Below are 24,247 nucleotides of genomic sequence, written 5' to 3' on the forward strand. Positions count from 1 at the left end.
ATCGAATGGAGGGGATGACACAATGCTTGAATAAAGAGTTTTCCTTTGAATTTTGATCGAAAAATGTATGTCATAGAAAATATATGTATACATGTAATTTGCAATACATTTTATTCGGCAAGCTAAAAGTCCGATAGTTGTGTAGTGACGAAATTATTTATTATTTCGTTAGGTAAAAGGTTTACGGTTGTCCTTAAACGTTGCGTATATTTTTTTTCATTCAACGTGCCTGACGGTGTAAATTGTTTATCATCTACGTACTCGAACGCCATTGTACGCGTGAAAATATTGTACACAATAATCATTGATTTTTTTCCCGCTTTCTTATTGTTTACACCGAAACCTTTGAGAGGTAGGGGGAGGCATACCATGGTCTGAAATATTTATCTCATTTACGAAACGTCACTGTCACGCAGAGGATTACACCGGAGCGTTTTATTTTTTTCTTATTTTTCTTTCGCATTGAAATTCACTGCATCTCCTTTGCAGCACGTCGCACGACACGTCGTCGTCCGCGAACGCAATGCCGCTGGTTCGAATGACACACGAGCGCTCGGCAACGGGGACGGCGTGTCTACCTCGGGACGGATTTTGATTAATTTTCTCGTCCTGTAATGGCGATTCGATTACCCGGGCAATACGGTCAACGGGCCGCGGGCCGTTCGGACGGGGATTGTCCGCTCACGGTGGCTGCGGAACGGTCGGAAGCGTATCCAGCGCCGCACGGGCCCGTCGATTAGATCGCTCCGGGCGGTGGCTGCCGCCCGCTCGTCTCCCGCGGAACCACCGGGACCGGCTGCGAAAGTCGTTTCCGGCGAGACGCGCACGTAACCGCGGTTAGCCGATGCTGGTTTTTCCACGACATTTTTTTTTCCTCTTTTTCACATTTTTTTGTTCCCCTCATGTCCTTTGTCGCCCGTGCACGGCCGCGGCGTAGTGACCGCCAATAGTCCGTGTACCGGAGTAGGAGAAAACGGTACGGGATTACCGTCGACGTCGGGCGGAAACTATGAAAAGGAAGACTCGATCGTCCGTCGGCGCGGAATTCGCCGGAAGCAATGCGGTCGAGACCGAACGGATCGAGAACGTGCAGGCGAACGACATTCAACGTTTTCAACCGATATTTCGATACGATCATGACGGAGAGAACATCTGTTTTCTAACGACATTATCACGAACGATTTCATTCTGCGCTCGCTTTGATCACCGTCGTAACGAGTTTTGTCAGCGAGCAGCCGTTTCGAACCGCTGGACGCGACGAAACAACGTACCCGTCCACCGCCGCACTTGGAGTCGAGTATAAATAGTAACATTTTAAAGCGATTGATTTTCCCACAAAAGCTAGGCGTATATATATATATTTCAACCACGAAACCGTGAGAAATAGCTCACGACAAAAGAACCGAATTTCTGCTCAATCTATGATTATCAGTACTGAGTCAAATAAAAACCGCTAGATGGAAAGTACTATATCGTATTTAATGGTAAGTTTTTTAGATATGTTAATTCGTTTGGTTCTTTTACATACATTTTCATTAACCTAGAATTTAGGCAGTGCTGTGATTAGATATGGGCGAAATTGATGGTTGCTAATAGTGCAGAAAGTTAAGGAGGTGCTTTGGAGTTAAATTAAAATTTGTTTTTTTTGTATAAAATATAATTCTTCAAGGATTCAACGGGGGTAGTTATGGTACTAAATATAGGTTCTAGATTGTCAAATAACATGCATAACATAGAGTTATATTTATGTATTCAAACTTCACAAATTTTCCGTTATAAATTATAATTTTGAGTAATTTGAATTCAGATGATACCTAGTATATACATATACGTTGGCACAATGTCCGAATAATTTTATTTCAAAACGTATACTATCAACTCGTTAAGAATAAACCTTTCACAAAATCATTAGAATATGATTCTATCTATATTATACATACAATAAATTTAATCAAATTGAAAAATTTAGTACCAAAGTATACATGATAATTTTCCTCAATAGACATTTACGCGGATGAATACATATTAAGATTATATATTAAATACTTTTAACCAATCGATTCGAAAGTTTGAAGATACCCGAGCGGGGGAAGATATTTTCTCATCGAGAATAATTGTAAAGAGGGTGTACACGTTCGCCGTCATAACCTTGCTGAAAATATGTTATTTATAATTATAATATGAAATTGACATGCACGTGACATGAAAATATTTATAAAAACAAGTTACGAATTCCGTGACCTAGGCATAAAATGCGGTTGGTCATGCGGTTGACCAAACTTTACAAACTACAGAAAACATCAGAGGTTTCAAGCATTGTTCCGAGCTGGAGATTTTGTTTATTGCTCCGTCGTCTGCCACCACCAACTGTCCAACGACGACGACGACGACAAAGTCGTCTTTAATTACAGTATTCCACTAAAAGGGATTTCGCCTTTAATAAACATGTTATTTCGTCGGTACACAAGACTGAACAATATAATAGGTACTCGTCTCTTCGCCATCACTGCCAACTGCTCCGTTATCCTGACTAAATCCCGCAAGGCGCCAACGCTATTGCTCGGAGACCCGGTGAACCGCGAAAGAGACGTTTTGCCAGATCGTTCTTAGTTTACCTACCGTACTAGCATCACCCGCTGCACCGAACGTAAACTACTCGGCGACTACACGAGCCTGACCTCGCGGCAAATAAACTCAAATAACAATAATTGCACCGCCACCCGTCGGACGTGGTCTAAATTTCATTATTACACTATTATAACGATATTTTGTTGTTGTCGTAACATCCGTACGTATAATCTAGTCCGGCCTGATAGCGATATTTATTTAAAAGTTCAGACCGAGAGAATACGTTAAGAGTTTAGTTATTTTCCGAACATAATAACATTATTATTATAATCGCACGCTTGCTGTATATCCGTTCCTGCGTTAACATTCCATAGCGAAGTATGATTACGGCTAAAGTTTCTCGCTACTACTATAAATTATTTATACCCTTTTAATGTAACTTGCATTATTAAACCGAATTAATATATATATATATATCTGACTATATAAATACACGAAATATTTAAAATATTTTTTTATATACATTATTTTACATTTTCGCAATCATTTCATGTTGACATTGAAAAATAAGTAGAATTTATTTTCGATTAATCAATTCCACTGCAGAACACTGTATATACATGGTATATACTATATATACTGAATAGTAATAGAAAAACGAGGGAAATTATTTTAAATGTGTGTTAGTGTAATAAACCAGTATTATTATGAAATCAATCAAAATCATCATGAATCATGGCAAGTCGTATATTATGTAAAATGTTATTAAAAACAGATACATTAAATGATCTTTGCTTGATCTTAGTTTTGATCTTCTTTAAAATGATTGTATACCCAATATGCCGGTTGACTAAATACTTATTATAACAGGCATACCATAGCTATGATAATGATAAGATAATGATGACCCATTATAAATATACACTAAAATTTTCTATAGCGCCTCCAAAAGTTAGAGTTTTCAACGTTAACCTTTCTTAGGTTCTAAGAAGATTCGTGTTTATATTATATTTTATATTTACGAGCACACTATATTTATTATATTCGACGATTTATAATTACACAGATGGATATAATAAAGAAAAATATAAGGGTAATTGGTATGTATGCAAGTGGTGGGAGATACCATACCATGTAAAGGTAAAATTCGAGGGTGACAAATGCCTTATAGTTAGGAGGGACGTCGAGGATAAAGAAAGTAACGGTACAATGATTAAATTATATACCAGGCAAGGTGGGTTCCCAATATTTTTTTTTTAAGAAGGAGTGGTGTGTATCAGATCTACCTGCATTTATAAATTAAACAATCCACGTTGCAATAAAATTGTTTGATATATTTTATTCTCACCATATAATAATATAATATTATAATAACCATTGTTTCATAAAAAAAATCAGCATAATTTTATTATAACCATAGCAAAAAGGAGTATAATATTATAATTGAAATCATACCGTTGTTTGTATATAACACAAAATAAAACAATAGCATTTTTGAATGTAATATTATAAGTTATTTGCTATGGAATATCTGTTGATACAGTCGAATAAAGATTTTTAATTACATTTCAGTCGATTAAATTTATTTTATATCAACCTTTTCTTTAGTACACCACTACTATTTAAAAACTTTTGTTCACCTTACAATAATTTTAGAACAATCATGTTTATACAGTAATTTTTTTCATGGATAATACTATTATGATTGTAGCAAATCGTTATACTTATTTTATTTGTTCCCCGCACTCTATAGTTTTCGTTATCATACAAGTTGCTCTTATCTTGGAAAGGGTAGTTTGTTTATTGTATATTCGACTTCTAAAGTTCTATAACAATAAATACATAACTTAACCCAATCTCATATTTATTTAGAACGCGACTAAAAGTTTTCGAACTCATTGAATTAAACACAAATATATTTTTATAATATATTATAATATACATGTTACAAATTATATGATTTGATTAACCATATATTAGAAAATTTAAAAAAAAAAAAAATCAAACCTGTGTTCTAATTTATTGATAAATGACAGTCCTAAGTCTCTAAAAATGAGAAGCGAGATTTTTTTTTTGTGTAAACCTAACTAGAGTAGTAATTGTAAAATCGTGGGATCCAACTAGAGTAATACCTGAAATATACTGGGACCCAACTAGTTTACTGCCTGAAAAACGTTAGGGACATAACTAGACTAAATAAGGATCTTCGGGACCCAACTTGTAAACGCCGATATTTTACTTTATACATACTTTTATTAATATTGTTATTAAACAGATAAGGTACTGAATTTTTTTTTCATTTACAATCAAAATAATTATTTAAATAATTTTATTATAACTGACTTATATTATTACTTTTATGAACAATTCTTTAAGCTGTTCGAATCTATTCTATACTTCACTTAATTTATTATGATAAAGTTGTGTAGAATAATTAAGATTATAAATATTATTCTCTGACTTAAATAAATATTTATAAATTAAGTATATATATTGCTCTCATGCCTTAACAAAATAATAGTATACATTTATATGCATATTTATGACTGATTTCTTTAATGTAATGTTTAATTGTATATATTTTTTTGAATAAACCCATTTCAGGGATAGAAACACAATAATATGATAACTACTACTTGTATACTTATGGAATACTGATTACTATTAACTTATAGTTAATCTCTGTTAATTGTTATTAATAATAAAGATATCTTTACATTATAGAAACCTAACCTCACCACAATCACTAACATTGAAGCTTAATTAGGTAATACAAATGTAATTCTATAATTGGCCACCTATGCACTTACATTTTTATTAGATATGATTTATGATTATTTTCATGAATGACGATAAAATTAAATCATCTTCGATACAAAAAAAACCTTCAATGTGCTGAAACCTAATTTTTCAAGAGACACGAAAAACGTTAAAAAAAAAAAAAATCGAAAATTATCCATATATAACGAATTTTGAATTTGTAAAATCATATAACTATTTTTCTGTTCAGATGGTTATTTGAGCCCACACAATATGAATCTTTTAGGTACCTTATATTATTAATTGTTATTCCAAATCAATACATATCATTATCATTTCTTTATAAATTATTATATACTGCATAATAAAATTATACTTATATTTATTTAATCCTTTTTGTTGGAAAAATTAAACTCGAATAACTCTCATCGAACAACAAATTACTAAGTTTAATTTACTATATATTTATAATAATATTATCAATAATAAAATTATTATTATGAAAATACCATATGTGTCAAATATTATAATATATGACACTACACCTACCATAGCATACAATATCTTCTATGCAACTTTGATCGTATAATTAATCACATAGGACATAATTCACAAATGATTTATATTAGGTAACACATGAGAGGTTTAATTTTTATTTCTTAGTAATTCTTACATAAATGTAGGAAGTCGGGGATATGATAATTTATTTTTTCCTGTTTCAGAGATACTAATAAAATAAAATTGTAAATTTAACAAATAGGTAGTTTTTTCGCATATGGTTTAATAATTTTCAATGATGTTGTAGTTATCATGTAACAAAGTCAGTCTTCTCAAGACGTCTATGTCATTGTAATATTGCCTTAACATAAAACACATGATCATTGTCAAAGGATGATTTATAAACCTACACAAAAACCGTGTGCATTTCATAAATAGTGTTATAAGTTGTAGGTATAAAATATTTACAAAATCATTGTTTACAATAATAAGAAATCTCTCTTATAAAGATTATTTAGGTAGAATTTATTATGTTTTAAATATTTTGTCTAGAAAATGTATTACCAATACTTCAAAACTATGAAATGTCTTTATCTGAATAACTGTTATTGTTAAATGAAAATTCGTCAAAATATCCAATCGACATTTTCGAAAAAATCTAATAGAATATTTAATTTTAAATTATCTATAAATAGCTCCAATATTTATTTTGAATATTATACCAATTATACTATTGATTCTATAGCAAATAATGATATACGAATTCAGAAAAACTCTACAGTTATTTATATATTGCGTCAACCCTTTGATGCCCACTCTATGAATACTTTTAAGAATTTTTTTTTTTTTTTTGTAACTAGATTAAAGAAGCATCAAATAAGAAAAAAACAATTTTGATTTTTTGATTTTTTAATTTTCACAACTTTTAAAGTTTTTGAAGTTATGATTCCGTATGGAGTCATTGGGCTGATACGGATGTAACTTGATCCATTTTATAATATATACCTAGCAGTGGCGTATATAGGGGGGGGGTGCCTTGTGGACTACAGCCCACCCCCAAATGTTTCAAAAATCTTAAAAATTATTTTAAACGTCTGTTATATTTTAATGGTACTCTATACTTATTTAGAAATAATTTTATAAAAAAAAAAAAAATAGAAAAATTATTTTAACCTGCTTACATTTTTTTTTCTTCGATTGTACTTTAATAGTTCATTAAAATGTTTTAAGATTCTAAATTTATGGTTCAATGCTTATTATTAAGAGTTAATTATATAATAAATAAATAAATTATAATTATATAATACGAGAAAATTATTAATTTTTTTTTATTCATTGGATATTTTATTATAGAAATAGTCCATTAGACATATATATATATATATATATATTAAATAGTCAAGTACCACATTATATATCCTTTGTTCATAAATACAGAATTATACTTACTATAGGAAATACGTAAATAATGTGATCAGTTGAGATAAATTTGATTGCCTTTGTCAAATAGTTTTGGGACATTCTGTAAATGAAATGTAGATAAATACCTACCATGTCTTGTTAGTAATTCTTAGGTAGCAGTGGCAATTTAACTCTGTCTATAGTAGCCCTTCCCGAAAATATTTTCTGTATATGCTACTGATACCTAAGTATCTTTTTGTATTAGTTTATTTTAATATTTTCAATTTTAAAATTACATGTATACATATATTCATTTAATCATAATAATATTACATTATTACATTATAATCAGTCAGTGCCATAGCTAGTAAATGAACACTAAAAACAATATAGATAATATTTTTTATTTGAATGTAACATTAGCCCAATGATTCCATTTAGAATCATAATGTTTAATTTTATATTGAACAAAACACAATTATATTTTTTTAAAGTAAATAAAGTCATTAGGTCTATTGTGATATTATGAAAAATAAAATATTATTTTTAAAGTGATTATAAACATTTTAATTACCTAAAAAAAAATTTTAATTTGCAAATTACTCAATTACAAGATTACAGTTTTATTCAAATTAAAAAGAAAAATACGGTTTTGTTGAAGGCTGATGTATTTCAAAAATTGAATTTTTGTTCAATTTTTAGTCAGGTTTTCGAAATTATTAAGAAAACTGATGGGAAAACCGTTAAATTACCTCTGGCAAAGTACCAACTAGAAAATATTTCCTATTATAATTTCTATTACAAATGAATTTTAATTGTGTCGATAAAAGCAATCCTTTTGATTGAAATCATCTACATAGACAAAAGAAAAACTTATCATGGTTCAACCAATATTTCTTTTATTGAAAATCTGAAAGTTCATTGAACATAAGGGTGGGTCGCATTTGGGCACGTCGCCCGTGGAAGTTTATCTCTACGTCTAAATACTTAACAACTGAATTCAGAATTATTATAGATCCTTTAATACAAAGAAACAGTTATTTTGTTCACCCCGAAAATGTATTACTTGCAATTTTGACAAACCCACAAAACCATATTCAAGAATTAACTGTTTGTCATATTTTGAAAGTCTACAATATAAAAAAAAAAAAAAAAAAAACAGATTGGTTTAACTTCTACATATACATTTGAATGCATCATTTTACATTTGATCTTATTGATAAGCAACAAAATATCACTTAACTACCAATTTTAAAAACAATACCCGATGAAAATATTCAATTACTTGTCGAACAAAAAGGAGAATATATGATACACCTGTATGTTTGCTACGTTTGCTAAGTCATACACAAAAGCTGTCGAATGAGCTGTCAAGACTGTAACAGAAGCTTCGACCACTTTGGGTAGTAAATCCGATAAAGAAGGTTTTATTAAAGTACAAATAGATTCACGAAAAGTAATGCCAAAATTTGACAGTAAGAAAGATCTTAAAAACATTAAACTTATAACTATTATTATATTATTATTTTTCTTTGTTTATTTTTATATTAATAATGACATATAATAAATACGATTGTATTGTGTTCTAAATTTTTAAAAACATGATTCCATATTTTTAATGAAAAATATTTAAACTTTTTATACCGTGAATTTTCAAGACTGATCCGGAGGCAAAAAATGATGTTATATTGTACCAAAGTTTTATAAGTAGTTTATATATGTCAATTGGCACCTTTTTATTGCTATGCACAATGGAAATTAATACATTTATTTTTTTGCTATATTATAAAAGTAACCCACGCTATTGAACAGTGTGACACATTATGTTGGTTAACACTGTAATATATGAGATTATTGCAATTAAATAGAAATGTCTTTCGTGTTGGATTATATAATAATATTATTTAAGTAAAAGATAATACTTAAAAGGAAATTCCAAAAATGACCCCATTTCTCTATACGAGACAAATAATCCAAATCTAAATGCAGGCCAAAAACAACTGTTTCGGTGCCAACTAACAATTATTTTTATGAGCACAGTTTAATGACAAACATGTTAATTTGAATCGATTCCGATCTTGGGTTACATTTTAATTAACATTTTCTTATACAAAAGTTTTTATTTAACAACAATAAATCTATATACCAGACACAACTGAGTATCGTGATTCTAGATGACAAAAATTACTATTTTAGAATAATAATAATAATAATTAATATTATATTTGCATTTCTATAAAATATTCAGTTCAATTTGACCGATCCTATAAAATATAATAATTGTTCAGTAAGCGAGGTCATGAATCATTATCTTAATTTATTTTATACACTCTCCTTTAATAGTACAATCTACATATCATGTTAATGGCTCACATTTTGATGTCAATGTTTGATTATAGGATACACCAAAAATTACACGATTGGATTTTCTTCAAAATAGTTGATAATTGATTAAGTATCAGAGTTGTTAAAATGTGATGAAAGAATTATTTTTAAATTAAAAAGTTGACATTGTTTTGATAAAATACTGAACAATTGGTATATTATAATTAAATGATAAGAAAATGTGAGGGGATATAATATGTATTTAATATTATTAATATACTATATTAATAATAATCTTATATTTATAATAATCTTTATATTTAAAAATATATATTAATTAATATTATATTAATATAGATGGTGAATGATGGTTGATGTCCTCTTAACAATAGTAAAACATGACTATATGTTTATTGAATGATATTAATACAATACAATATTTCATATAATACGTTTCGCGGAATTCCAGGGTTCCCTTGAAATAATTTTAGAGTTCCATGAAATGTAAGTTTTTTCTTTTTAAATTTATGAAAATGACTTTGAAAAATGTAACTATAGCTTGATCTTAATTTCGATTATTTTAAAACAAATAATTTATTTTATTTTTTCAAAGTAATTGTATTATAACAGTTGAAGAGCAAAAAATTAAGTAATTAACTTTCTTAACATTTTTTTCAATCACCAGTGAAACTTGTTAATTTTAACGAATTTGATTATTTATTATTAATTACTTAGAATCAAAAACCAACACATAGTAAACATGTTAATTAAAACAATGAGAGTCTTAAAATCCTTAACAAAAACAAAAACCGTTTTCTTTTCATTTTTCTCATCCATTACATTTACTTTCGTAAATTATAAGTATATTTTATTTAAAACAACCCACCCAACCATGAAATTATCTAGGGTTTTAACTCTAATTAATATCAAAAGTTATTATCATCAAGTTCACGTCATTAGGGTTTTTTTTTTTTTTACTAGTAAATTTCCCCATCGAAATATCATGTCTACACCACTGAGAGCATATACTTAATGGCAATAACATTATTATTATTAAAAATCACGTTTTGTTTTGTGTAAGTCATATCTCGTATAATACAATTGTCAGACATATCAAGTACCTTATGAACTCTTATTTAATTGCATCTACATATAGATTGTCATAAGAGTTGATGCATTCCACTGGAGTAGGGATAATTAATTCTCAGGAAAAATGCAAATAAAACATAACAATAAAAGTTTAAGTTTCCGTTACATGATAATTCAATAAATATATATATGTATATTGTCTAATATACTAATGAGGATTGACTGCGACTGAATACGATATTTTTCCATATAATTTTATTAGTGCTCTTATTAGACTTTTAGATGCCTAAAATAAGTGAATAATTAACATTATGTCGGTTACTTACAATACTGATTTGTGGAAAATGAATGGAAAATGATCAAATTATTTTAAAAGGCTATTTTTATAAAAAACATTATAAAATGCTTTAACGTTTTACATAAAAATAAATAATGATTCATTTTTTTTCCTTCTATTATTTACGCACTAATAAGAATATATCACACGAATCTAATAATCAGATAGTTGTATTTTACTAGGATTCGCACAAAATATTATATAACAGATACATAACATTTTGGGTGGTATTAATAATAAACCGATTAACGGTTAATTTTCCCGCTAGTATTTTACGCCAATCTGACCACAGCGTTAGTGAGCAACCACTCATGACACACGTGCTTGCATATGATTTTGAACTTAATGTAGGTACAAATGTTTACCGTTGAATAAATATTAACGTAGTTAAAGCATAGGGACTATTATAGGGACGATTGTAGGGACTCGGTGTACATTAGTAGTTATATCTTCACTCATTGGTATGTATGACTGATTTTCATGTGCCTAATCAAACAAAAGATTGATTGTTAAAACCACGGTTTAACCTTTTTAAATATTTACTACTAATTATAAATTTTGAAAGTGTTCATATACCACCTGGAAGAAAATACCTTTAAACATGTGTATTAACGATCTATTTATCGTATACGTAGCTTATTAATTTGGTGTTTTATAGTAATGGGTTAAATGTATTTTTAAAAGATTTAATGATTTATAGGTAACCAAACAATAATCACAAATTGTTTATAGAAGGCATTAATATGTTAATACATTTGTTATTCATGAAACGTATTTAATTCTTGTTTCAAGTTTTTTCTTTTAAAGAAAATACATCGAAAACACTTTGAAGACACATTATTATATTACGCATGTTTTAACAAGTTTTCAATATTTCTTCGAGCAAACCAATAGTCTAACTTTCAATGTACCCATATATTGATGATACCTAACATGATATTTTTTTATAATTTTTATTCTATGAGACTAAATCGATAAGATGATATTATTTCTATATGGACTTTTGCATTTTTCCAGAAAATTAAAAATACTTTATAAAATATTAAACCTTTCTTTAGTAATAATATCTTTGGTATAAATATAAATTGTATGGTATTTAGAATTTAATAGCGTATTGTAAATATAGCTATTATTATACATATGTGTCCACGTTTGAAATGTATATCAATAAGAATGTCTTATCCTGAATATTAATACTAGTACTTACCCTAATATGCTTTACATTCCTTTTAAACACTATTGTTTACCTATATAACTAAAATATAATCAGTAAAAATTATTATATTTTTTCGATTGGCAGTTGATGATATGCTGACATACTTAAAACTGATATAGTTATGAGAATAAATAAATTCGATAGCAGTGAACTAAAGAAAATGACGAGGATTGTGAAAGGAGAAAGTAGGTTTATGTCATTTCATAAAATATATATTACATTATTTGGAGACAGAGTTAAAAGTTATATTCTTCTCCATAAATATATAGAGCACAAATACCGAGGAATATATTGTATATTACAATATAAGATGTTCTCATACAAATAGATTGTTTGGTTATCTTATACGCACATACACACATTTATGCTCACATATTATATACAATTTTAGTATATAAATGCATAATGTATCATATTATTATGTTTGATTCAAGAGTTAATAATATTCGGAGATTTGTTAGCAGATTATCAATAAAGAGAAAAACTTTTTTTATTTGGGGTGAATATCAGTGGTATTAAAATAATTTTTGTGGACAAATCTAAATGATGAGTTACAATAATTTATAATAAAAAATATAGCATCCTTTTACACAAAAACTCGATGGATTTAAAAACGTTTTGTATGAATAATGATTCATCTTAAACCTAAACATTTATTAAGTTGTTTGAAAATCATGCATAGTAACGCGCACATACATACATACTCACATTCAACCAACTTATACGCTTTTAAAATGATGTTTAATCGGCTAAGATTGAAGACAAATGTCCAATTCCGTATAATAAATATATTATATTTATAATTGCGATTTATTGTAAACCTCTATTATTATTCGGACGATGTATCGATCGATTTTAATTTAGTTTGATTAGGAAAATAATTAATATGAGGTTTACATATTTTATTCTCCTAAACATTTTCAATAAAATGCGTACATTATTCATTTAAATTTCATTTGTATGAGTATACGGATCAATATGATACGGTCGTTGTGTGTGCATGACGCATTCGGTATAATTACTAGTGTTAGGCTGTGCAGACGGTGCCGTTTAAAAATTATTTAATTACCTGACAAAAAATGATTACTACTATGTTATCGTCACTTCTCGGAAATTAAGTATCAAAATATTGATTTAAATATTAATATTCAAAATGTCAGTATTTACTAGTCAAAAATAACCATAAACCTCTTAAAAATACTTCATACCTGTCACTCCTCTAATCGCTCATCCATATAATATTACATTCGTCAACGATCATCAAAACACTATCCGGTAACGAATCAGAAAATCCATAGCGGGATTTAGTTTGCGTGAAATATTGTCAATGCATATGATATAATAGTAATTTATTATATATAACAGATTAATGATGGATACGTACAGTAATCATATTATGTTGCAAACCGCTACCGTTTAACTATGTTTCGTGCAACCTTATAGTTCTGTAAATAGTTTTTTCAATCAGAAACATACTTTTTTACACGAAAAAGAGAATTGTAGGTACATTATAATAACATCGTTATTTGTTTTTTTATGACACTTCAGTAGTATATACTACATTAGGTGTAGTAATATGTTATCAAGTTAAAAAGAAAATATAAAACATATCGTAATCTAATATTTTTTATAATTGATCTCGCAATTAATACTACAGCGTATAGCCGTGCAAAGCGTTAAAAACCATATAAATAATAACGTTCCAATTTTTATTCAATATTTCGTCTTTATTTTTGAACAAGTGAGCTACATACAAAGTTTTAAGCTTGTGGCGATATACTCAAATTTATTTAGATTTATAGATCTTTATAAGATATATAGATTCATATATATATATATTCTTCATAGATATTTATAAGAAAAAAATGTGTGACATTATTAAATTATATTATGATAAAAAAAAAAAAAAATCATCATATGTGCAAAGTTTACCGTGATCTCCTATTATCATTGGCTTATATTTTCTTAAAGGTCGACCACCAATAAATCGCGATCGACGAGTTAGCGACTCCTGCAATACGATAGTTGCGTAGTTGAATTTTGCTGTAGGAATATAGTCTACTATTATTATTTTACACATAATGTAATATTTTACCAATCGTCGGATCTTGTTTTGCGATCCACGTGCCTCATCCACGGTTACATTTGTGGATTTACACGTGTAACGTTCACACGGCTACGACTTGGTAAAACATAATATACTAGTAAATCGTCCATCTAATGAAAACCGAGTCGATGTAATAAATAAATAATGACAATAGACTCAGAAATAACGGAGCACAGCCAGACGAGGTCCCCTACGCAATTTGGGGTGCAGAAAAAAAATTACGTGTCGTGACGCTTTACGGTCGTTTTGTTGCGTTTAAATTTAGTGCGAACCAAATCGACAAAGTTATATTCTCTCGCCTATTTGTCATGCAATACACTCGTTCGAAGTCTTTTATTTTTTAACTTTTATTTTTTTATTTTTCTTTTTCCACGGTGACGTCTCGTGGACAGCGTAATTTGTTTTATACGTCCTCTCTGCATCATCCACACAGACCGACACATGCACGGTGTATAATATAATAATGTGTAACCACGTATATACATACTTACGGTGTGGACGTAAGGACGGGGGTGATGTGGACCAGAAGCTTGAAGGGGTCGGTCGCCGGTAAATTATACATTCGGGAAAAGTTCGGTGTACCCGGCGAAAACGTACTTAAATTTGAGAACCTTGGGAGAGAAAAAAAATAGTTTACATTATTTCACGTCCTCCAAAGTAGTTTATGATGACTCTCTCGTTTGGGGTTGTTTTAAAACTTCCAACATTTGCTACCACCGCGTTCGCCACTATCGTCACTCTGTTGTATTATACTGTTCCTAAAGATATTATCAATTTCGCCCTATATATTATTCCCATCACAAACAAACGAAATAATTTATTAATGTTTTAAACTCGTACATAACTTAAGAACTGAGTGCGATGCGTGGTAATATGAATTTAGAAAAGTATAATGTATTGATCGGAAATTCTAGGGGCCTAGGTGGCGTTATACATGTTAATTATACCACTCTAAGAATATTTTTCGATCAACGTGTTTATCCAAACTACGAGCGTTCAGTCTTCAATTATATTATTAAAATATAGATAGCGTTTTACAGTTTTTTTTTTTTTACGAATAAAATGAATTCGCATATTATTTTTCAACATTCACATACACTCAAAAATAAACTTTAAAGATGATTTACTGTTAATATTGTACTATAATAAAATACTACTGGTAGTTGCGTATATTATAATTATAATCTTAAACCTCGTTAACAATACACACGGGTCTTACGAATGATATATGATATTTTTTCTTATAACTCATTGGTCATGTACTATATATTTTCATTAAATATTTCTTACGTAACCATACAATAATATTCATGAGATAAACGATTTGTTATCAACCACTATCGCGAAAAAATCACTTCATTGTGCGTTCGTTTACGGTAGAAAAATAATATTTATGATTCACGTTAATTAAAAACCATATCACCAACGTCCAAAATTTCTCCGGTGCTTGAACTACCCATTGTTTTTGAAAGATTTTGACTTCTTAAATCGACAACGGACAAACGATTGTTTCGGCAATCATGCACAAATGTTTCGATGGTTTTTTGCTCTTATTTTATTATACAACATCACGTAATATCGCGAAGATTTCTAGTGAGAGTGGGAAAAAATACGCTCGTGGCTGCCAAAAACCTAAAGTACCGCAGTGGCCTAACCGAGTTTCCATTATATTCACATATCGTTTTATAAGCACGGCGGTGGCGACGGTAGTAGTAGCAGTACATGCTGGTACGTCGTTTTGGCAGGCCGCCAGAAAATCGCGTTCTCCGCCGAGTGAGAAACGTCTTTTGGCGGATAAAAAACAGAAAACGAGCGGCATATAAATACGAAAAGAACTAAAACGGCTGGTGAGGAGTAGATTGGATTAATGAGAGAGTGCAAGATGAACTAGTCAAAAATGTAACTCTTATACACACATATACACTCACCATAATATTTTATTTATAGAAAAAACAGCTTCACCTTTCTCACTTATTAGAAATTAAATTTCCTATAAACAAATTATACTCATAAAAAATTATAAAAAAGACAACTAATTACCAGAGACGTAAGCACAATCATTTCTGTGAATGACGTCAGAATTTTAATAAATAACAGGTGGAATGTCACACAGAATTAAATAGGAAGAACAAAAAAAAAAAAAAAAAAAATTAATAAATACGATCACGATGGACTTGTATGTATACGACCGTTGGATATATCGTCTCCGGGGCAGAGAGCTTATCCACTGAGCTCCCTCCGGACTCCGATTACATTTTTCGTGCGTGGCTTAAGCTTGTTCTGAGTATTAACCGTACGGTATTCTTTTTAAGTTTGTAATTATTATTCAAGCGTCGTTCATATGATTAGGAGATTTTTGTAATATTATGTTTTATGTTTATTTATACTTATATTTTTTTCTTTTTTATTCATGCTTTTTGAACGTCTTTACAGCACGCCGTATAGTTTACAACTACTATAGCAGTACTACTGGGCTTTTCCTAATTAACCAATTTTATTTTTGTTTTAGCTCCAGAAAAGAAATTCGAGGTTTACCAAAAGAGGGTCAATAACGATACTGTACGCGTAACTTGTATGGTCTCTGGCGTTTACCCGGTCCCTAGACTTACACTTTTCAACAATTCGGTTATCGACAAACAGTAAGTAGTTTTAAATTTTAAATATTGAATTTCATACATAGATCGTATTTGATTGAGTGTGTACGTTTTCATGATGTGTTAAAGTATACACCTAAAATGTATCGACAAAATCCACTTGCTTATTATATTCTATGTTTTTATTGAATGATAAATAAAAAAAGTCAGGTACATATATAACAATTCATTGATTATATGAAAGTAATTTAATTTCTATAAAATACATAAATATTATAACTATAACTAGATGTACTGAATCCTTAACCAATATGTACCTATTTGTTTTACAAATTGTACAAACACTTTTATAAATGTTTAATATTTTATACATTCTATAAATTGGTTTTCTTGTGATGTGGAAATATACTAAGCCTATATGAAGCTAAATTCTATAAACAATACGCCATCATAATACTATACTATTGATTTTACCATTTTTAAACACCCAATAACTACTCAATACATAGATTTATTATATTTTACCTTTTTTTTTTTTTTTTTTAATAAGTTATTAGAGAAGAAAATAAACGCGATCATATAGTGTAATATTATAGTTTTAGACTTATTATCAAATTATTGTTGTCAAAATATTACGAAATAAAAAAGCTGTCAACATTTAAAATGTAATAAATCAAATAAAAATAAAATTTTTAATTATTATTATAAAAAAAAATCGATTGCATATTTGTACGTATATTTTGATACTTTCAAGTGCATATTTCCTACAATTTGTATGATATAAATTTCAAACCATATTATTCATCTTAATAACTAATTAATTTTTGGTTAATTAACATCATTGTTAAGTTAAGCAATCAATAAGTAATGTAGATAAATGTAAATATAAGCTAATGACCTTACTAATGAAGCCTTTACTTCTTATAAAATAAAAAAAAACCATTAGTGTTAGGTTAATTAATATGTATTTTTGATATGATGTAATTATATATTAAAAATTTTATGTCAACATGAATGTGTGCAGATATTCTTGATTCAATTTTGAGTATGCCCTTCAGTCAGTCATAAATTTAACAATTTTAATTAGAATAATCGTAAAAAAAAATTAAAATTAATATCAATTTTACTTCGACTAATACAGTTTAATATACATATTATTTTCTAAAAATGTTCTACACAAATGTTTAACAATTTATTTATATACCGTGTGTTTAGTTTTAAAGGCAACAGGAAATATTTCGAAAGCACGACCTTGAATTCGATTAGGTTTTTTTTTTATAGGATACAGGACATATAAATACATATGTATTTGATAAATTCTAATTTTTAACTTTTTTTTATCTGCGCATGGGCAGTAAAATAAAAATTTCTTAAATAGGAATCATCATTGTTGATACCGAATTTGGATTGCTCTATTTTTTTTTTTTTTTTTTTAGCAACTTTGATCTTTACAGTTTTTTGATATGTTCAAAATTGATTTTTTTAAAACAGTCGAAAGTTTTAAATTAGGTAATTCGTATTTATCACATATTTCAACGCTCTACGTATGTTAATCAAGCATTTACAAATATTATTATAACAATTTATTTTTATTAAAACTACAAGTTGTATTTATTATAACATTAAATTTATAAACAAATATCATAAGATAATAATAATAATAATAATAATAATTTATTATTCCATAAGCTGTTCAAAATTATTGTCATTATTTTCAACGCATGCTTCCATTCGTCTAAGTAGTTCTCTTTGTGTAGCTGCTATTATTTGATATTCGGTGAGTTCATTACATGCAATGATTATTTTATTTTTCATAAACTACTGTTTTTAAATGTCCCCATAAAAAATAATTCAACAGTATTATATCAGGTGATCTAGCGAGCCATTGTACTGCACCGTATGTACCCATCCATTTATTGCCAAAAGTTTGGTTAAGGTATTCTCGAACAACAATTGCATTATTATCGGGAACCCTACCTTGTTGAAAAATGTGTAGAAATATGCGATAAATACGAATCACCTAATTTAAAACTTTTGATGGTCAAAAATGGTGATTCCTATTTAAGACATTTTTATTTTACTACGCATGCGCAGATTAAAAAAAAGTTAAAAATTATAATTTATCAAAAACATATGTATTTATATGTCCTGTACCCTGTAAAAAAACCTGAATCGAATTCAAAGTCATGCGTTCGAAATATTTCCTGTTACCTTTAAAATTGAACACACGATATAACGTAATGATAATGTTTGATATTTTTTTAACAGTAATATTAATATTCATTGATTTAAAAAAAAAAAAATCGACTCATAGAAATAACATGATACATCATTGATATTATCTTAAAATAATATTCTTACTAAAACTAAAAACTACTTTTTGGCAAAAATACGGATAAAGTCTTACATAAAATTTATCGTTCGTTTGATTTATAATAATCGAACAATATTCTATAGTCATTAGATTTATTAAGTTATATAAAATCTGTACATTTTTATTTATCTGAACTTTCTTAAGAATTAAATGTTTTTCTTACATTAAAGACTATTTTTTTCTATGTGTCCGACGATGGACTTGCGTAAATAAATTGATAGTGGTAATATCGACACCTACTAAATTATTATCTGAAGGTAAAAACAATGGTACTACAAAGAAGTATATTTGAATGAAATGTGTGGAAAAAGAGTTAAGTGAAATATTGGGTTAATTCAATAGAAATATTTTTAATAAACAGAAAATGAGTTTTACATAAAATCAAATACGCTTTTCGTCTTATTACACTATAAATAATAATTCAAACTTTCAATCAATACGCTGTGAACAGTATGACTTAGGCCAGAGTGAATAATGAAAAATTGGTTTTTACAAGCTGAAAATTTTGCTTATTCAAATATAAATATAAAAAAATGCGTATAGACATATTATCATTACAAAATGTATTGATTTTTAATTAAAATGTATATCCGAACAATGCGATCAAGTTGTGCAGTTAATTTATATACCACATATTTAATTATAAATATTGGACGCATGTATCAAGATTATACGTGTTGCTCTTTTCTCGCATTGACGGTTCACTTGGCGGAAAAGTCGTACGGAGTTATTCGGACGACCCTTCGCTGGTGGACTCGGTTCCGTCACTGCGACGGCGTCCACCGCTTCTCCTTCTCCTTCTCGAGGACCTTCTCCTCTTAGATGACCTTCTCCTCCTACGACTGCCACTCCGACGACCCCTTCTGGCCATCATCATGTTCTCGTTATCAGTGTTAGTTGTCTCTCCTTCGCTTTCTTCTTCATCATCGTTGTTGACCACGCCTCCGCTCTGATGCCGACGACGACGTCTACTGCCTCTTCTGCTACTGCCCCTCCTCGACCTTCTCCTACGCCTGGATATCCTGTCTCCAGCCTGTTGATCTTCGTCGTCTTCATCGTATTCCGTATCATTGCTCTCGCTCTCGTAATCCGTTTCGCCTTCTGTAGTATCGGAACTCGCTGAACGGCTCCTGGTCCGTCTACGACCTGATCGGGACTTCCTGGATGATCGTCTCCTTCTACGACCACCGTTTCTGGACCTACTCCGTCGATACCGACTCATGCGTACTCTACGGCCGCCTCGTCGCAATTCAACCATGACTTCTGTGTTGGCCGCCGTTTCATTCGTCACAACAGCGTTGTTGACATCCTCACTATTTGTACTGATGGCATGTCCTCTTTTCGCCGACTTTTTGTCCGTAGATTTGTCGCATGGTGTTTGATCGTTTTCTTTCATATTGCTTGATACGAGCGATATTTAATAACACAATTATATGAATCAAATTTAAATTTATATCCAATGCAATTCCAATATTTATTCACGCTGTCAGTTGCGTACTATTGTTCAAGTAAATAAATAACATCTAGAGTACTGCAGTGCACTTCGAATGTAACGCAGTCGTTATGTTTATTTTTAGGCCAACATCAGTAACAGTTTTCGAAAACATATAATTTAAAAATTAACTACTAATTTTATAATTTATCACGTAGACACTCTGAGAGGAAGCATCAACGTGTGATTAAAAAATTAGTTCAGAAGATATTTGCAGATTTTTAAGGAGTTATTTTTTAGTTGGTGGGATAATACGATATCGGTTTCAATCTATCGCTGAATAATATTAAGGCTAAATAACGTAAGTACATAAGCGTATATAAAATTTATACTGCATGTATTTATTAGAACAACATTAATTCTGTGAGATGCTAATTTGGCATTGCTTGAAATTCTAAATTAAAAAAAGACCTACTTTTTAAAGTAGTATTACTCAAATTTATTCAACTCTTTTTATTACGTTAAACTAATAAAGTGCAACACTAATATTTACTAGTTTACTATAATCTAATCTAAGTTATATAAATTAATTAAAAAACAATGATTGTTATTATCAACCAACAACTGGATGTGTTGATACAGACAACATATACAATGGGAACATCTTTTAAATGTTTAATTCATTTGTATATATAAAATGTTAAATAAGAATTAATTAGAATAGATTATTTATGGAAAATAAAAACAGAAATTAATTTTAGTTAGTTCTTAACAGTTTCTCTAATTTTAAGAATGGAATTATTTATAAATTAGCAACATCATTTATCATTAAATCTGTGCAATGTGTTCAAAAATAAATGTATATAGCTTTCAAATATTGAAACTAGAATAAGAAAAGTCATAATTTTTCACCATCAGTTACAAAGTTCTGAATTAAATTAAATTTTAATAATTTCATTAAAAGTATTGTTTATTGTATCATTTTGTCGTAAGTTAACCCCAAAGCAATGGTTTTTCGTGTATGAAATTCATGATTCATAACTTTTATCTATTTTTTTTCTTCTCATATAGATAAAAATTAAAACTATTAGAAAATTGTTATGTTTGTTTCATTGAAATTTTTTAATAGTTCTTGTTGTATATTAATGAGATGCATTTAGTAAAAATGTAATGGTTATCCTTTAAAATAGTTCATAGTGAACTTTTAAATATCGTAGTTTCTCTAAAATAATATAATCTAATTTGCATTTTAAACAGTAACAGATTTCATTTTTTTTTTCTTTTATTCAGTCTGATATGATTGAATAATGTAAATAAATGAAAAGAAGAAATTAATATAGATCATTATGATAACAAATTCTGATTTTTTAATTTACGTGGAATTTTCCAAATTATTGAAAAAAACTGATAAAAAATTTAAAATACTGGGAAATCAACAAGATAAAATGTTTAGACAAAATTTTAATTTCCATTACATCATTACTCAAACAAAAGATTATTGAAGTGACTTGATATTCTTACTGTGACAATTTCAGTGTTCTCTAGAGTTGATTTAGCTTTCAAAAGTTTTCAAATTTTTTTTTTTTGTACCATTTATAAGCACTTGAAAAGTTCGCCTTTTTACATTTTTAATTGGTCACAGCTTGATCACATTTTTAATTTTTAATTTTTAATTTTAATCTTTAAAAACATTATAAAATACTTTTTATAAGTCGGTCATACTTATAATTTTGTGGATCATTCAATTGTAAAAGATGGCATAAATATTTTATAATGTATACTATTCATACGTACGTAATTTCAAGACGATTAAAAAATTTCAAATAAATAAATAACACGATATCTTCGATACCCGAGCGAACAACAAGGATCGAACAATATATACTATTGACATCCTAACATTCAAAAGATCGGTCCAAAGTCCATGCCACCGCATGTCCCTATATAACAGGAACATACAACCCTTCCTGAAGCTCTTGATCTTAGGTCGTCAGATCGTAAGATCAACGAAGCAACTCTTTTTGGTCGTCTGTGCATGCGCACCGATCAAAGATTAACGAGAGAGTTTATATGTGCAATTTATTTCGACTTATGATTTTATTCCGTTCAACTTGTGTTCTTCGTACGAGTGTTAAAGATTATTCGGTTCCAGTACAATTAAATTCTGCATTTTTCCTTTTTTTCCAACCTCACATCAATATCTGAAGGTCTACGGTAAAACAAGTAAGTGCTGTCTTATTTAGCTTGGCAGACTATAATTGCGCTGATCGGTTCTCGAACCTTCACAACTCTGAAAGCCCTCCCTTAAACAAGAATAAAGGTAACAACCCTTTAATACATTCATATCTCACGACTATTTACATATATACCACCTCCTCCCATTAAAGTTTATCTTTATATTTCTGGGTTATTGCATACTCCAATATAAAAATATCAAAAATCCTCAATTACAATTTTTAATATTTGTTTTCAAATATTGAATTTTGACATAAATTGATAGCCATTACGAAAATTTGCAATATTTTTGTAGTAAAGAACTCATTAGTCTTTTAATCTTTATACTTGAAGCTTCAAAAATTAAAAAAAAATTAATTAATTGATTTTTATTTAAAAAAAACAAATATTCAAAATAAATTGCAATAATGTTTTATTATTATTGGAATATTCAATGATGACAAAATCAAATATTTCATCGAAATATTTTAAAAGATATTATATTTCAAATTATATTTCAATTTCATTGAATTCTCTGAATATTTGTATGAAATTCCATTTTGAAGGATAACCTTTGTTATGTTGTCTAAAAATGTTAACGAAAATAACTAGTAATAAACATTAGCTACTCATACTATAAGATTCATTTTATAGCGTTTCATAATTATTATAATTATTATTTTAACATTTATTACTAAATCAATTGAATAATTGAATCAAATTGTTAACATATTTGTCGATCTTTCTTGTATTTATTTTTTGGAATTCAATTGGCTTCAAAAATTTAACTGGTATTGATATTAAGAGCTACTAGTATAAGTTAGATACTAAAATTAAATTAATTTCACAGTTATTTAATTGGTATTTTGAACTCGATAAATTGAAAAGAAATTTTTTCACAAAGCCCGTATAGTATAAAAAAACAATTTGTTTTTATTCAAATACTCCAACTAAACAACTACACGAACTTTACGCAGACATATAGAATCATTTGGTCCGTAACAAACGTTATGAGTACCAATTTTAAATGAGTTATAACTATATATATACTTGATTATACACTTAAATAAATTGTGTAAATGTGCGGCAACAGTATCTATACAGTATCTATATGACTGCAGATGCACAAGTCATATTTGATGCATACTATCTGCGGTCAAGATTAAACAAATAGAAAATTTGGATCGTCAATAAGGCCACAAGAGGATAAAATATTTAAAAAATTATTCTAGAAACATAATCTAACGGAATAGAATATAAACTCAAAACCGTAATTTATGGAACAACACTGACATCCTTTTTGGCCATTGCTTGTCCACCTGCCCAAGATCC

At 28.8% G+C, this 24,247-nt stretch overlaps 1 protein-coding gene across 1 annotated transcript in view; it reads left to right on the forward strand.

Moving 5' to 3' along the window:
- The window catches only part of LOC112688953, a 221,059-nt gene that overhangs the window by 128,031 nt on the left and 68,781 nt on the right, over window positions 1-24,247 (forward strand). Inside the window, exon 5 of the mRNA XM_025562400.1 lies at window positions 16,811-16,940. Coding sequence (XP_025418185.1) covers window positions 16,811-16,940 — 130 coding nt within the window. The remainder of the gene's footprint in view (window positions 1-16,810; window positions 16,941-24,247) is intronic.

Source organism: Sipha flava, unplaced genomic scaffold, assembly GCF_003268045.1.
Source record: "Sipha flava isolate LNK unplaced genomic scaffold, YSA_version1 41_pilon_pilon, whole genome shotgun sequence".
NCBI classification, from domain to species: Eukaryota; Metazoa; Arthropoda; class Insecta; order Hemiptera; family Aphididae; genus Sipha; species Sipha flava.